Genomic DNA, 14,882 nt, shown 5'->3' with positions numbered 1-14,882 from the left:
TTCAGAACACGGGCCATCCCGGGGACCTGGAGCTGTATCTCCTGAAGAAGGCTCTTAAACATGGGTGTTCCTGCCCCGCTCAGGTGGTGCGGGGTCCTCGCAAGGAGCGCTCAGTGGGCGTGCTCTGGCAGATGGCGGAAGCCCCTCCCGGGCACGCTGGACCCCAGGGGACCCCGAGGGCGCCGGAAGGAGGTGCCAACACAACGCTTTGCCTTGCAACCACCGGCAAAACGTTCGGATGGTCTCCCCGGCCACGTGCACCGCCCCCCGACAAGCCTGCTCTCCACCGCCATCCCCGGCCCGTGGAGGGCAGGTTCTGTGCCAGAGTTGTTTCCAGGGATCCCTTTCTGCTTCAGCAGGCCACCCACCTGGGGTGTCCGTCAGCGTGACAAAGATAGACACAAATCTTGCCCCTGCGATCTGGAAATCGTCTGCAATGCACCAGACAGGGAGGCCGACGCTGTGAGTCAGCCCAACAGCCCTCCACCTGAACGCTGCTGTGTGGTCCCCGGGGACAAAGACCCAGGGACAAAAGGCCAGGAGAAGCCTCCTAATGCCCAGGCCGGACCGCCCAGGGTGAACAGCTGTCCTCAGCAGCTGCCAACGCCTGACACCCGGAGCCCTTGCTCAGGTCGGGAGGAGGCAGGCTTCAAGCTAGGTGCAGGGAGGAACCTCCTTCTCCGGTAGCGGCCGCACCCACACCCCACACACACCGCCCCGGCCCCAAGGAGGCCAGGCTGCACAGGTCACGGCCCCTCCCACCAGGTGACAGAGCGCCGCCCTGCTGCTGCACAGCCGCCGACCTGACCTGGCCTGGCCTGGCTGCCAGGAGGGGCGCCCCACGGGGAGGAGGCCAGGAGGGCACCTGGGGGCGTCCCGTGAGCCACGCGGGAGATGCTGGTGGTGGCGGTCGGGTGGAGCCAGACACGGGACACAAGGCACGCTTGGACAACGGTGACAGACAGACGAGTCCCTGAGACGCTGGGTCGCTCCCACCCCTCAGCAAACAAGGACGCGATAACGGCTAGGAAAATAGAGTAGAAAAATCTCGTACAGGAAGTAGGCGGCACACACCGGCATCACGGCCTCTTTCTCTTTTTAAAAATGTTTCTCCTTGGTTTTTGGGAAAAGCTTCTCTCCCGGGAGCCTCGTTCTGGGCTTCTGGGCAGTGCAGCAACTTTTTGTTTTGTTTTTGTCTTTTAAAGGGAAACAAGCAAGCCCTCTGAGGACCCAGTGGTTTCAACTCATAGCCCCCAGCACTCCTCAGCCCCTGCTGGGAGGAGAGGTCCCTTGCCTTGGCCAGAATGGGCAGGGGAGCCGGGGGGTGGGGTGGGGGGGGTGGGAGGGGGAGCCAGGCACAGGCCACAGGCCAGCATTTGCCCAACTGACCCTTGAAGGCCCCAGGACATGCGCCCTCTGGCTCCCAAGGACCTCTGGGTCCAGTGACCACGTGTGTCTGCATGTGTGCACGTGTGTGCGGGCAGGCGTGTGTGCCTAGGTGCATATGCGTGTGTACATCTGAGGGATCTAACAACAGAGCAGAAGCTGCCCAGATCGGAGTGGGGTAGCCTGGCAGCCCCCAGAAGCCCAGCCCTGGCTCCTGACACCTGGGGGTGCCAAGGCCCCCGTCCGCCCACCTGCCCCAGGGTGCTCACCCGAGTCCCGCCCTTCATGGATCCCTCTGTCCACGCCTCAGGAGCCTACGTGGACCGACAGATAGACGGACGGATGGACGGAGAGCCGCGCCTTCCTTCCTTCCTCGGTCCGCTCCTTTCTCCTGGGGGCCGGGGTTGGGGTCTGAGCTCCCCGAGGTGGTCATTAAGCCCCTCACACGGCGCCCGCCGAGGTTTGCAGCAATGATGTTTAATACTTCTGGAATGATTAGGAATCTGAGAACAGACCGTGGGCGGCTATGCTGGGCTCCGGGCCCCGGGAGCTGGGCCCCGCCTCCCCATAGGGGTCCCTGCCTGGGTGGGAGGAGTGGGCGGCGCGGCAGGCCCTGACCGGCAGGCAGGCGGAGGCGGGCAGCCCAGGCGGCAGCCGGAGCTTCCAGAATGGCACAGCAGTGGGCCCGTGGAGAGACTTCAAGGACCGGAGGGTTGACACGCTCGGCTGGGCGGGCGGGCGGGCAGGCGGGCCGAGGAGCAGAGGGCAGGGCCTACGAGAGGCCGGGGCGGCCAGGCCGCCTGCAGGGGGGCCCGTAGCTGCCGTGGCTGCAGCCGCCACGCAGGCTGTAGTGGTCGTCCACGTCACTGCCGCTGCCAACACTGTCCAGCTCGCCGGTGCCGAACCCCACACCCTCTACATCCACTTCTGCAGAGAACAGACGGGGTGGGGTCAGACGCCGTGCCAGTGCCAGCCAGGCCTCCCGAGGCACGCTGCCGGGCCCGAGCCTAGCTCTGGTCCTCACGTGGGCAGGTCACCAGGCCTCCACGCCTCACCTTCCTCATCCCGTCCCCTCTGCCACCTCACACAGGGGCCCTGACGTGCCTCTGACATGCCGGGGACTTTCGACCCATCCTCCCCCGGGCCTCCACCAGGCCAGCCCCACCCTCCCAGCTTCCCACCCAGGGCTGCACGACATCCATGCCCAAAGTCCCTGCAGGCGGCCTCCACGTCCCCACCTTGCTCCGAGTCATCGGTGGAGACGGCGGAGCCTGTGCTGTCCGTGCGCACGCGCTCCAGGCTCTGCACCGACAGCTGCTCCAGGCGCCGCTTCAGGAAGCGGTGCTCCCGCTGCAGCTGCTCCTTGATGCTCAGCGCCCGGCGGTCCTGCTCCTCCAGTTTCTGGGGGCACGGGAGCTGTGAGCCCGGGGCGGGGCACCCCCGGCCACCGGGACGCGCCAGGGCACAAGGGCCAGGGCAGGTTCCCATCCCCCACTCGGCCTGGGCCCCAAAGGCCTGATGCACCCCCTCCTCGCGCCCACCAGGAGTTTATGTAGGTGCCACCTCCCAGCCCCGTGCTCTGCATCTGCTGACCAGCTCCAGAAGGCCTACAGCCACCAGCCAGCTTGGCCAAACCGAGTCACGTGTGGTCCTGAAGCCCTGGGACAGCGCCGCCCAGCCGTGGCCTGGCACCCGTCCCAGACAACAGCCCTGCCCACAGGGGCTCTTCCCTGCTCAATCCGGCCGCCCTGCCCGCCCAACTGCTCCACACCTTCCCAGGCACTGAGCCGCGGCCTCTCCGTCGGGGGCGGCCTCTCCGTCGGGGGCCTGGGGGAGCCCACACCTGCGCAGGCTCGGGAGGGGCCGGCGGGAGGACTGAGACCTTCCCTGGTTGGCCCAAGTGTCCCTAGACCCCCAACCCAGTAGGTCTCAGTCTTAAGACTTAGGGGGCCAGCCCCAGGCAGCGTCTCACTCAGTCTACACCCCACCGCCAGCCCCTAGAGAGCAACCCCTACCCCTCGCCCCAGAAACTCCGCACACGCCGGGGCCGTCTGCTTCCCACCGGCCTCCAACGGTGGCATCGGCATGGAAGGAGCCAGCCTTCCTTCCAGCTGCTGCCACTTCACACCCCAGGGCCCGGGGGGCGACGTGCAGCCCACCCCCGCCTCCCACCCCCACCCCACAAAACCCAGCCTGCGCCTGCCGCTACCTCGACCCTCAGCGGCTCCCACTGCCGTGCCCCACACGCTGGCCCGCTGCGCACCTGCAGGGCGGGCTCCCCACCCCACCCTCAGGCCCTCTGACCACCCCCCCCGGGTGCACGGGGGCGGCCCTGCTCACCTTGATGTGCATCTTGGCACGCTTCAGGAGGCTCAGCGTGGTGTGGCGGGTGCTGTCGGGGCCCAGGGGCACCAGCTGCTTGAGCTGCTCCAGGTAGAGCCGGAGTTTGGCTCGTCTGAAAGAACCAGAGACGGAACGGTCAGGTGGGGGCGGCACAGCCTGGCACGGTGGCCGTGCGGCACAGCAGCCCAAGAGCTTTGGAGGGCGGGGGGAGGGGGCAGGGGGCGGTCAGCCGGAAGCCTGCACGGACCTGCTGAGGGTCCCTCCCCGGGCTCCCCTCCCAGCCCAGAGGGCAGCGCCTCCAGCCCCCTGGAGCAGCCTGGCACCCACGGCCCTCCAGAAGCCCCAGTAAAAGGGCGGGGCCTGTGGCTGGGCCCGTGTGGCCAGCCAGCCCATCATGGCCCCCAGAGCCTCCGAGTGCTACAGCCAGGCTCCCAGAGCCCCAGCTCACCCTGTTGTCCCCACCCTCGCCAGTGGGGTCCGGAAGGTGGGGGGGGGAAACTTGGAGGGGGAGAGGCACGGGGTGCTGGTCACGCTCTCCCAGGCGGAGATCAGGGACGCCCCCTACAAGCCTTCCGTCCCCCACCTCGCCAAGTGCAGGGAGCTCTCTGGTCACTGTCGTCACCACAGAAACATGAGTCCGTCCAAGTCAGGGAAGGCCAAGGACAGACCCCTCCTTCTCGAGTCTGGGACCCCTTTGGAAACTGCTTCGTTCTAGATTTTGTCCCCGTGTCCACGCAGATGAATGCAGTTTTCCCATGGAACTGGAACCGTAAGAGTCAACAGCATTTGCTCACATACAGGGCGAGGAGCTGTGACCTAGATGTGCCCTTCTTCCCTGGCTCATCTGGTCTGCGGAGGGTGGGTGGCAGAGGCCACGGGGGCGCGGGGGCACAGGGCGGCCAAGGTTCACCCCCAAAGCACGCTGATGGCACGTGACCCACCGGAGCCCCTGCAGGCTGCCCAGGTGGTTTCCAAACAAAGATGCCCTGCTTAGGCGAAGCTCTTATGAGAGGATCGCAAGGGCACACGGCAGGCTTCCCCGCGAGGCTCTGACGAACCGCTGCCCCCCATCACCACTGTCGGCGCGCTCCTTCCTGCAAGGACGCCAACCCTGGCGGCCCCCCTGTCATCCCCCATGTTCCAAAGCCCTGGCAAATCCAGTCTCCCTTAGACTCTGGAAGGAAATCGGGCAGCAATGGCCATGTCCCTAGGACAGAGGGGGCCCCCCGAAGCGTAGGGAGGGAGTGGGCAGCTCAGTGCAGGGCAGCAGCCCATCTGCAGAGCAGCGATAACAGCCCCACCCGACGGGAGGAGGGCCCTACGTCTGCCACCCACGTCCACACGGCACCCTCCTGCTGACGAAGCTCCTCCCCACCCGGCACCCCAGCCCCTGGCACCCGGGGCCTAGAGTTTTCCTGGTGAACCTGAGTTTGACCTTAGAAAGAACTTCTAGAACACGAGACTGAGGCTGCACTCGGCCACCAGGCCAGGCAGAGCAGCGGCATGAAGCCTGAACACCAGGGATCTGCGTTCCGAGCAGGCCCCAGGGTCCACCTCAAGGCTGGAGGATCTTCAGAGAGGAGCCCTGCCCCACGCTCACACAGGGCTGCGGAAGGGAGCACACCAGGGGGCTCACTGCCGCGTGGCCCCCAGGGCCTGGCAGCCTCAGCCTCCCCGCCTCCAAGGTGCTGGGACTATGGGGCAAGAGGCGCAGAGCCCCCCAGCCAATGGTGTGCTCGAGCACAGCTCACAGAGGCCCCGACCCACCACGCGCACCAGGTTCACAAGCGGGGCCCCGTCCACTCGCCTACGAGTGGCGATTCTTACAATCTACCATTCGAGGACGCACACGGCACGTGACCTTTGTGGAAAATTGGAAGATGCAAATCAAAAGAAAAAAATAAATGAAAAGTACCCCCCAATTCTACCACCCAGAGGCAAGCATGTCATCGTTTCAGTATATTCCACGTTTTCACATCACGAACAGAAGTGAAAACATCAGAACACAAAACCACCTATGTGACAACTGACCCAAGATAGGGTCAAAAAATAAAGCAACAGACGCACACGAGAGACTCCACGGGACACAATGAAGAGCAGGAAGCACGCGTCTCCACGTGACGTGGTTGGCAACGTTTATTTCTTCGGCTTTGTGCGTTTTTTGTACTTTCCAGATTTTCTATGCTAAAAAATCCACATAACACTTTTACAATCAGAAAAGGACATATTTGTACATGAAAGAAAAAACACAGGTAAACGACAAGTAACAGCAAAAAAACATCTGCAAATACACGTAGAAGACAAGCGGTTAGTATTCATGCCATTTGGAGTTCATACGCACCAAAACGAAAAAGAGGAGGATCTTAACGTGAAAACAGGCAAAGGACACAGACAGGCAGGTTGCAGAACACAAACAGCTCACCTAACACAAAACCAACTCCATCTGGCAGCGATCTAGAACAGGAAAGCTTGCCGAGGAGAGATGGTAATTTGGGCTGAAATGAAAAGGTGCGACTAGCTGTCGAGCTGGCCAGTGGGCAGTTCCAGCTTCCCTGGTGGGAGGGAAGTTCAGAAGGGCCACCAAGGCGACTCAAGCCCTCAACCGGCATGTCTAGGTCTAGGATTTCGGCCCCACAAATCTACCCCCCGGCTCCAGACCCAGCAGACTGCAGCACCGTCTGTATTTACTGGAGAGCCATCACTCAGAACCCTGCGGTACAGCTGCATGTCCTGTGCGGGCACCCGGCCTAGGGGACGAGGAGAATGCACGGACACAGGTGGACGGGGCCCGCGGGGTGTCTGGGGAAAGGTCAAGTTAGGAAATAGCAGGTAACGAAGTTCTGTTCTTATCCCTCAGTACCCGCATGGAGGAGGAGAATGCAGGCTTGGCCACCCCACTGCCTAGGATGCTGTCTCTGGGGTGGGGCGCAGGGGGGTCCTCGCACGTCCATGAACAGACCGCGTTAGAAATCATAAAGCAGAGGCTTCTCGAGAGACAAAGAAAGGCCGCCGGCTGCAGCCGTGCCATGTTCAACACCGGACCACACGCCAAGCCAACTCCCGGAGAGCGTCCAGCGGGGCTGCAAGGCTGGGAAGCAGCTCCAGTGGGGCCCCGGGCAGGCCCCCAACCATCTGAGCCTCAGGGTCCCACCCCTGTGGGGAGTGGGCATCGCCACCACCTCCCTGGCGCTGGAGGGGGTGCCAAGGACCCGGGCTACACTAGGCTTGCGCTCGGCCCTCGTCTGAAGCAGCTACAGTGCCCCAGCCCTGCGCCAGTGCCCCTCAGCTGCGCCCAGCATTCCTGGGAGCTTTGAAAACCCGCCACTTCCTGAAGGCACCCTGTGCAGACCTGCATCGCTGTGAACGGCAGCTCCTGCCCGTGCGTCTGGCCACAGCCCAGCCCTGACGCAGGCCTACCCAGCTTCTCACCGAGAGCCCCCTGCTCCTCAGAAGAGGACCAGAGCTCCCACATCAGGTCCCCCAGCCGCCGGGCAAAGCCAGGCTCTGAACCTCCCCAAGCCTGGCTTCGGGGAAGAGGCGACAAGGACACCCACCCGTGGTCCCTCAGGGGGTGGGATGGGGAGTGAGGTAGCCCGGTCGTCCCTGTCCCCCTGTATTTCCTAGCTGTTGTGAGGTCTTGCATGGCTGCATCAGGCAGACGGGGCAGCTGCACAGGAGGCCTCCCTCGGAAGGACCCACCCAGGACCCGAATAACCATCTCCATGCTGGGGAGAGGTGGGCAGCTCCACTGAGGGCCCTGGGCTGGCCTTTGTGATGGGTCCTGCCCCGCCAGGGGGATGCTGATAGCCCCCTCCCCCCTACAAAAGCTAAAGCCTGGAGCTGAGCCTGGGCGGGAACACATGGCCGTCACAAACCCGTCCCCTGGGTCAGGAGCCAAGCACTGGCCTGAGCAGACCAGCTGGAGCTGCTCTCTGAGCAGAAGGGGAGGGAGGGGAGGAGGAACAGGGCAGGCTAGAGTGGGCCTAGGGTGGGCCACTGGCTCCCAGCGAGCTCCCAGCACCGGCAAGGGGAAGTCCCGCAGGCCCAACGTGGCATGCCTCCCAGGGAAGGCGATATCGAGGGCCAACCTCCCTGGGGCCAGCCGGGTGACCCAGCCAGGTGCTTCCTTCCTTCCTTGGGACGGCACACGGCCTTCCTGTGGCCAGCGACCAGGAGCGTCCGGCGTCAGCATCAGGCAGCCGCAGGTACAGCCGTGACCGAGGGCCCCAACAGGGTCCCAAGCCCCAGGTCTGTGGGCTCCTCAGGGCGGACCACACCTGCTTATGGGCCAGCCAGGAACAGAGGCCCCTGCACCTGCCCCACCTCCATGGTCTCTCAGGAACCCCCCAAACGCACAGGAACAGTCCAGGAAGTGCGGCTCCTCCAGAGAACAGAGCGTTCTGTCCCCGCTCAGCGCCGCCCAGCAGAGGCCCTGATCCCAGGGGAGAAGCAGTTGGCGCTGCCGTGGGTGCAGACATGGGGGTGGGGACACAGGGCTGGCCGAGCTCCACGGCAGCCTGGGAGAGTTCATCTTGTGTGCAGACCCCCATTCCCCACCCCATCCCAAGCCAAGAAAGGAGGAAAGAACTGGCCCATTCCGGAGATGGGAGCAAAGGTCAGGAGAAAGCTACCGTGAGCATCTCTCTGGGAGTCACCCCTGGGCCTGGCTTCAGGGCTCCTGCACGCACACACAGCCTGGCTGCGATCGGCCATGAGGACACCTGTCCACCGCACCTCGTCCCCACTGCAGAGGGAGGCCCGGAGCTAGAGCAGCGGGCTGAGCCAGCCAGGGAGAGAGGACAGCAGTCACGAGCACAGGGTCCTGGGCGGACTAGGGCTGGGGGGCAGAGGCTCTTTGGGCAGCCACGCTGCCCCTCCTCCTTCTCACTGCAAGCCCCCCAACTCCTCAGAGGAGGACAAGAATGGACCCATCCCCGGGGCCGATGGGTGGGCATGAAGTGGACTCCCCTGGATCCTGCCCTGGGCCAGAGCTTCCCACCAGGCCCACGTGGCCAGGCACTGGCTGCCCATCCCACTGCCCGTGGACAAGACTCTACTGGGAACTCCTTGGAAGGCAGGCCCCAGGGCACAAGGGATCCCAGTCCAAGAGGGCTGAACCTTCCTGGTGGCAGGCCAGCATCCTAAGGGCTAAGGACCTGCTCCCAAAAGGGCTCAGACACCCCAAAACAGATAGAGCTCCTCTTCCAGGGAGCCGGCCCTGAATGACACACAGCACAAGGGGCCCTGCCCCAAGTCGCTGACCCCCACCTGGCTCCGGACCCCAGGCTGAGCTCCCAAGAGCAGGGGCTGGCCCCCCACCCCTGCCTGCTCGCATGGGAATGCCTGAGAGCAGAGCCTGGCCTCTTCCGTCAAGGAGGCCCCTTCCCAAGACGGTGGCACAGCCCGGCAGCGTGCTGAGCCACAGCCAGGACACAGAGGCAGGGAGAGGGGGTGGCGGCTGGCCACAGCACCCCCGCAGCAGAAGGGCGGGTGGGATGTACCAGGCGGCTCACGTGGCGGAGCGTGCGGAACAGGAGATCACTTACCTGTGCTTTTCTAGTTCATTGTGTGAAGACCTGTTTAGAGAGACACAAAGACAGAGCTCACTTCACTGCCCACCATCAGAGCACAGGATGAGGGCCCTACTCAGGGGCCCGGGGACCTGCAGACAGTGTGGAGAGCGTCTGGGCCCCAGGATGGCCCAAGACAGGCAGCGCTGGGGCAGGTGAGTAGCTACTGACCAAAAGCTGGAAGACCTCACACCCAATGACAAACATGAGAGAGACAGAGGTGCAGCCGTGTCCAGGGTGCCCGGCTGGCAGGAGGGTCCAGGTCCCTTTCAGAAGGGGTGGGCCGGGCCCGAGGAGCCGCAGTAGCCGGTCCTGGGGCTGAGCCACCCAGCGCTTCCAAGGCTGCCTGGGCACTGAGCCACCTGCCTTCTCAGCTCCCCAGTCCCCAAGGCTAGTGGTGTCCTGGGAGCCACCTGGGCTGGCACACAAGGCCAAGGGCAGGTGACCACAGAGGCCAGGACTTGGACACGGGTGTCCTGGCCCAGTATCACCAGACAGAGCACCATCCCCACCCCATCCGGCTCATACACCTGCATGATCACAGCCCACCATGCCAACGGGGACACCTGGCAACAGAGGGATCAGCCCCTAAGGGGGCCTCTGGGATAGGGATGCTTCTGGGCCACTGGGGAGACTGAGGCTGGCCCCTCTGCTTCCCTGAGGGGCCAGGGCCTGGCAGGACTGGCCTCTCTGGGGGCGGCGGCCCCACCTGCTGCCCAAGCCCTGCCCGCCTGCAGACAGGAGCACAGAGTCTGAGTGCCACAGAGAGCAGGAGCACGGTGACAGGGAGGCAGCACAGGCCAGCTCCCACTTCCAGGTCACCCTCCTCGTCCAGGCAGGAATCCTGTGGGCCAGCCAGGGCTCCGAGGCTTCCCAGGCTGCCTCACACGGGACAGAGGACCCAGGTCCCCTTGGAGCACACCCAGAGCAGGCCCTGCAACCCCTACCCCGCACTCCTTCCCAGAGACTCTGCCGCCTCTGCCTACCTGCCCTCACTCCCTCCTGCCCCAGGAGCTCAGGAGTAGGTGTCTCCCATCCCTACCTCCAGCTTGCCCATCCTGCCTGCCTGTGCACCTGCCACGGTTCACGGTCCCACCACAGCCAAGTGGGGCCCAGCAGGGCGGCCGGCTCCCGGGTTGCCCTGTGCAGCCTCAGAACCTCCAGACCCAGGTTCCAGGGCCTCGAGGGCCTTGCTGGTCACATAGGCTGGGCAAGGAGCCTCCGAACCTCTGCCAGGGCTGGCTGGGGCCAGGAGGGGGCACAGCCGTCAGGCTCCTCGCTGGCCTGAACCACAGCCCGGCGCTGTGGATCTGTGGGTCTGCTCACTTGTCAGGGATGTGAGGGGCAGCGAGTGCCCCTCAGTGCAGAGAAGCCTGCCAGCCTGCCCCTCACGGCTGGGCTGGACCCCATCCTGGACGGACGGGGCGCTGCTTGGGCAACCGGGGGACGCAGAGGGGCCAAAGCCCTCTTGAAGCCCTCCCCTGGTCCAGACACTCGTAGAGCCTTGTGGGGAGATGGTCACTCAGGTCCCAGGAGCACAGTGGCCTGGGGAGGGGAGGGACTCCCTGGCCAGGGCCGTGCTAAGTGGGTTCCCAGCTTCACCGTTCACTCATGCCTTCAACCCCTCGAAGTAGGCACCCTTCTGCCCACTTCACTGCAGGACCTGATCCCTGGCAGGCTGGCTCCAGCCCCCTCCTGCTGAACCACTGCCCCCGAAAAGCCCTCGCTGAAGCCCTGGCAACCGTGGAGGCTGCCGTCTCCTCCAACACAGGTTGCCCTTCTGCCCCATGACTCACGCCTCATGCTGGTCCTTGCTGCGCCCATTCCTTCCCCTCACCTCAGGGGACATAGAGCCTTAGAGGTGTGGAGCTGCCCTGCCAAGTCAGGGCTCTGCATCCTCTGGACCCTGGGCTGGGCTGGCTGAGGCCCCGCTGGGCCAGGACAGCCGCGCAGGGCCGCCTGTGAGCCGTGGGGTGCCTGAAGCACTGGGGGAGCCGGGCTCCACCCAGAGGAGCAGCAGGGAGGTGCACCCTGGCTTGGGAGACCCTCTCGGTCCCTCCGCGGTGCCCTCAAGGTCTCCATCCCAGCAGAATGTAGGAGGCCAGGATCCCACCTCAGAACAGGAGCCCTAGAGATGGGAAGGTGGCCCTAGCGAGTAGTTGAATCTCCCTGAGCCTCAGCCCTAAAGTAGAGACAAAAATAACATCTCCTTCAGGCGGTGGGGTGACTACTAACTAGCACGCGTGTGAGAACCTCAGCTATGATTCTGGTTATCAGCTCTGGCTACCCTATACCACGGAAGTAAAGGGTCACAGCCCAAAGTTTTCCACGGGTGGCAGGGCACTTGGGACCAACAAGTGAGAAACAACAGCAGGGGCCCAGCTCGCTCACTAAGGACGCCTGAGGCAGTGGTGTCCCCCCACCCATGCATGTCCTTTCCCAAACTGTCCCCAGCAGGGCACCAAGGGCTGGGACTCAGAGGCATGTCCAGCCAGAGCAGATGGAGACTAAACCAATTCCTTGCCAGGCCCAGGGCGCCAGGACGTCACAGGAGATGGGTTCTTGTGCCAGCCTTTCTGTTTCCCAAGAACAAGTAGGCCACAGGAATGAGCCACACCCTCTGCCAAGGGGCCCCAAAGCCCCTGGAAGTATCGCTCCCAGCCTGGTGACATGGTCCAGGGCCGAAGTGGGCCCCTGTGCCGTGCCAGGTGTGCTGTGGTCCCCACGGCAGCCAGGAGAGTGGAATCCCATGGGAGCCCTAGCTGAGGGTCCTCTCTCCCACCCAGGGACGTGCACGCCGGCTTTCGGGATTCCACAGCTTGCGTACAAGGCCAGAGGAAGGGGTGGATTACTGGCACCAGGAGAGGCTGCTGCACAGCAGCCTGCAGCCTCTTCCGGTCCCTTAGAAAAGGCCTTCTGACCCAAGAAGGGTGCCCCTACCCTGATCGCTGGAGTTTCACTTGTGTCAGGAGGCTGGGTGGGGGCGGTGGGCACCATGCGAGGGGTGGGGGCCCAGGGCAGGGCCTCCACGCTCCTCCTTGCCTTCTTCGTGCAAACCCCTGGGGGTGGGTGGACTCAGCCCAGTAGCGGGGCTCGGCCCTCGGAGACAGTCGGAGAGATGCAGCCCACCCGCCCGCGGCGAGCAGAGGTCAGGGCGGGCAGCTCCATGCTGCTCTGCGCCGAGCCTCAGTCTCCGCAGACCCACGGGGCACCGGCCAGCGGCCCTGACAACACTTTTCCTGCCCGGAAAAGTCCAGAACAACTTGGGGGCGGGGAGCTGCTACGGGAGGAGACCCCGGGCGGCGGGCGCTGTACGCGTGGCACTGTTTACGCGAGAGGCCGAGGAGGCGCGGCCCGCAGGAAGATGGCGACGGCGCGGGCGGGGCCGGCCGGGCGGGGCTGCCGCGGCCCGGACGCGCCTCCTCCTCCAGGCTGGCCGCCGGGCCGCGCGGCGGCAGCCGGGCTACAGGCTGGGGTCTGGGCTGGGGAGGGCGCTCCGGGGGCGTAAGGCCCTGGTGTCGGGCCGGGGCGGGGGAAGCCGCGCGGGGGGCGGTACCTGTTGTTCGGGGCCTTGCGCACCAGGCCGGCCGCCTTTGTTTTCTTCCTGGCGAAATCGCCGTCGAAGGGCAGCACCGAGGCGTAGCCGTGCTCGGCCTCTGCGGACAGACGGCGCCGTCAGCGGGCCCCCGCCCCGACCCCGGCCCCGCCGCCGCCCGCCCGCCCGCCCGCGGCCCGGCGCACAAAGGGGCGCGGGCGCTACCTCGGTCCCTGCGCTCCAGGTACTCGGCCGCCTCCAGCAGGATCAGCAGGGAGTTCAGCTCCATCCTCCCGCCCACCAGCCCGACCGCGCGCACGCGCGCGCTCCGGGACGGCGGCGGCCGCTGCCCGGCCCGCTCCGGCCGGCTCCGCTCGCCGACCGCCCCGCGCGCCCGGCGGCCCCACTTCCCCGACTCCCGCGGACTAGCTGTGCGCTCGGCCGCCACCCTCCGCCTCAGGCTCTCAAATTGACACATAAGGGAGAGCGACGGCCGATGCAGCCAATGGAAGCCGGCACTCCGGATTCGGGGGCGGGCGCTCGGCTGGGCCGGGGCCAATGGGAGCCGGCCGAACGCCTCGGGCCGGGCCGAGAATGTTGACAGATGCGAAGCTCGGTTCCGATAGGCCCGCCGCGATAGTAACAATTTAGAAGCGCAAGCTTAGCAACAGCACGTGGTGGCCCAGCCCCCGCGCTCGCTGACTGGCGGCCGGCGTGCATGTTAAGTAGGCGACGCGCGCCGATTGGCCCAGAGCGGTCTATGTAAAGTAGGTACGGCGGGCCAATGGCCGGCCGCGGGGCGCGCGGCCAATGAGGGCTCCGCGGCCGGACTCGTTGCCGAGAGGAAGCGGAGCGCGGTGGGACAGCCAGCCGCCGGGCCCCGTGCGAGGGCCCGTTAGGGCGCTGGGAGAGTCCCGGACACCCTCGTCGGTCTGCCGGGTCTGCACCCTCTACGCAGGAACCTGTTGCCCCGGGCCTGCTGCCACACTGGCTTCGCGGAAGCTCGGGGTCTCCCGTGGGGCTGCAAAACTACAACCCTCCCCGCCGGACACAGCGCGACCCCAGGAAAGGCTGGGGCTTGGAGAAGGGGCGTAGACGGTCTGAGCCTAAGAGCCAGGCCTCCTTGAGGATCTCAGTGGGGAAACTGAGGCCCAGAGCAGGAGGGATGCCTCAGTGCTGCCCGGTGGAAGGAAGGGTCTGAGAAGAGAAGGGGACAGAGATCTGCCGCCACAGTCCAAGAAGGGCTCCCGTGAGTGGAGGACTTCGTGCTCACGTCTGGCCCAAAGGGTGGGGACATTCCAAGAGCCTAGCACTTGTCCCCTCTGGCCACGGAAGCGCTTTCTAGGGAAGAGAATTGCCCTTCCTGGGAGGGGAGAGAGCTCCTCATGAAGCTCCCAGCTGGCTGGCTGGCCGATGGCCCTGGTGACTCCTGACCCTAAGCTGGCCCATAGGAGCAGGACTGGCAGCCTGGGGGCAAACCCGGATTGGCCTCAGTCCCCCTTGATGTCCCCTCTCACAGGTGGTTGAGATTGATGGCCTGGGGGCTTCTGCGGAGGGGACCTTCAGGCTGGAGAGTGTGGGGTATAAGTGACTGTACCCACCCACCACACCCCACCCTCACTGCTGCTGCCAACAAAACAGAACGAAAACTAAAAATCAAACACTTTCAGTCCTAGGACCTATTGACTGCTCTATATGGGTTTCCTTGGGTTTCCGTACCCTCAATTTACAGACAAGAAGCTGGGAATCCTGAGGTTTAGGGACTCACCAGGGTCTCCCAGCAGTCCCAGCGGAATGGAGATTAGGGCTGTCATACACATGACCCAGGGCTGGTGACACAGGAGCGTGGAGACCAAATCACTTCCTGGACCAGCACAACCTGATCTGAGAAATGGGCTTAGGAATGTGTGCCCCCCTAGGGTGTCAGGACCCAGTGAGGACCTTGGAAACTGGCATTAGACAGCTCTGTGTGGACATTAAAACAACACCTGAAGGGAATTCCCTAGCAGTCCAGGGGTTAGGACTCTGCGCTTTCACTGCAGAGGGCC

The 14,882-nt window shown here is 64.8% G+C and overlaps 1 protein-coding gene across 2 annotated transcripts; it reads right to left on the bottom strand.

The window, feature by feature from the left end:
• Positions 1 to 980: 980 nt before the first annotated feature.
• On the bottom strand, positions 981 to 13,274 carry MXD4 (MAX dimerization protein 4). Of its 2 annotated transcripts, XR_009519634.1 has the most exons (7): positions 13,060 to 13,274; positions 12,856 to 12,955; positions 9,276 to 9,305; positions 3,727 to 3,841; positions 2,625 to 2,787; positions 1,656 to 2,313; positions 981 to 1,024 (listed from the first exon to the last, which is right to left on the bottom strand). XR_009519634.1 is itself a non-coding variant. In XM_060013082.1 (6 exons), exons 1-6 carry the CDS (start codon positions 13,121 to 13,123, stop codon positions 2,159 to 2,161), a joined length of 627 nt encoding a protein of 208 aa, XP_059869065.1. In that variant the 5' UTR covers positions 13,124 to 13,274; the 3' UTR covers positions 981 to 2,158. The 2 variants fall into 2 exon arrangements, 1 of the variants encoding a protein (XP_059869065.1); XM_060013082.1 differs by having other exon boundaries at positions 981 to 2,313.
• Positions 13,275 to 14,882: the final 1,608 nt, after the last annotated feature.

The sequence above is a fragment of the Delphinus delphis genome, chromosome 5, assembly GCF_949987515.2.
Source record: "Delphinus delphis chromosome 5, mDelDel1.2, whole genome shotgun sequence".
Lineage (NCBI taxonomy): Eukaryota > Metazoa > Chordata > Mammalia > Artiodactyla > Delphinidae > Delphinus > Delphinus delphis.
Note: the sequence above shows the minus strand (reverse complement) of the source record. Positions and strands in the feature narration are given on the sequence as shown.

Coding starts and splice junctions, on each gene's coding strand:
- MXD4 (XM_060013082.1), bottom strand. CDS start 13,123: ATGGAGCTGAACTCCCTGCTGATCCTGCTGGAGGCGGCCGAGTACCTG. Junction 9,306..12,855: donor CGCAAGGCCCCGAACAACAG/GTACCGCCCCCC, acceptor CTCTCTAAACAG/GTCTTCACACAATGAACTAG. Junction 3,842..9,275: donor AATGAACTAGAAAAGCACAG/GTAAGTGATCTC, acceptor TGGTTCTTTCAG/ACGAGCCAAACTCCGGCTCT.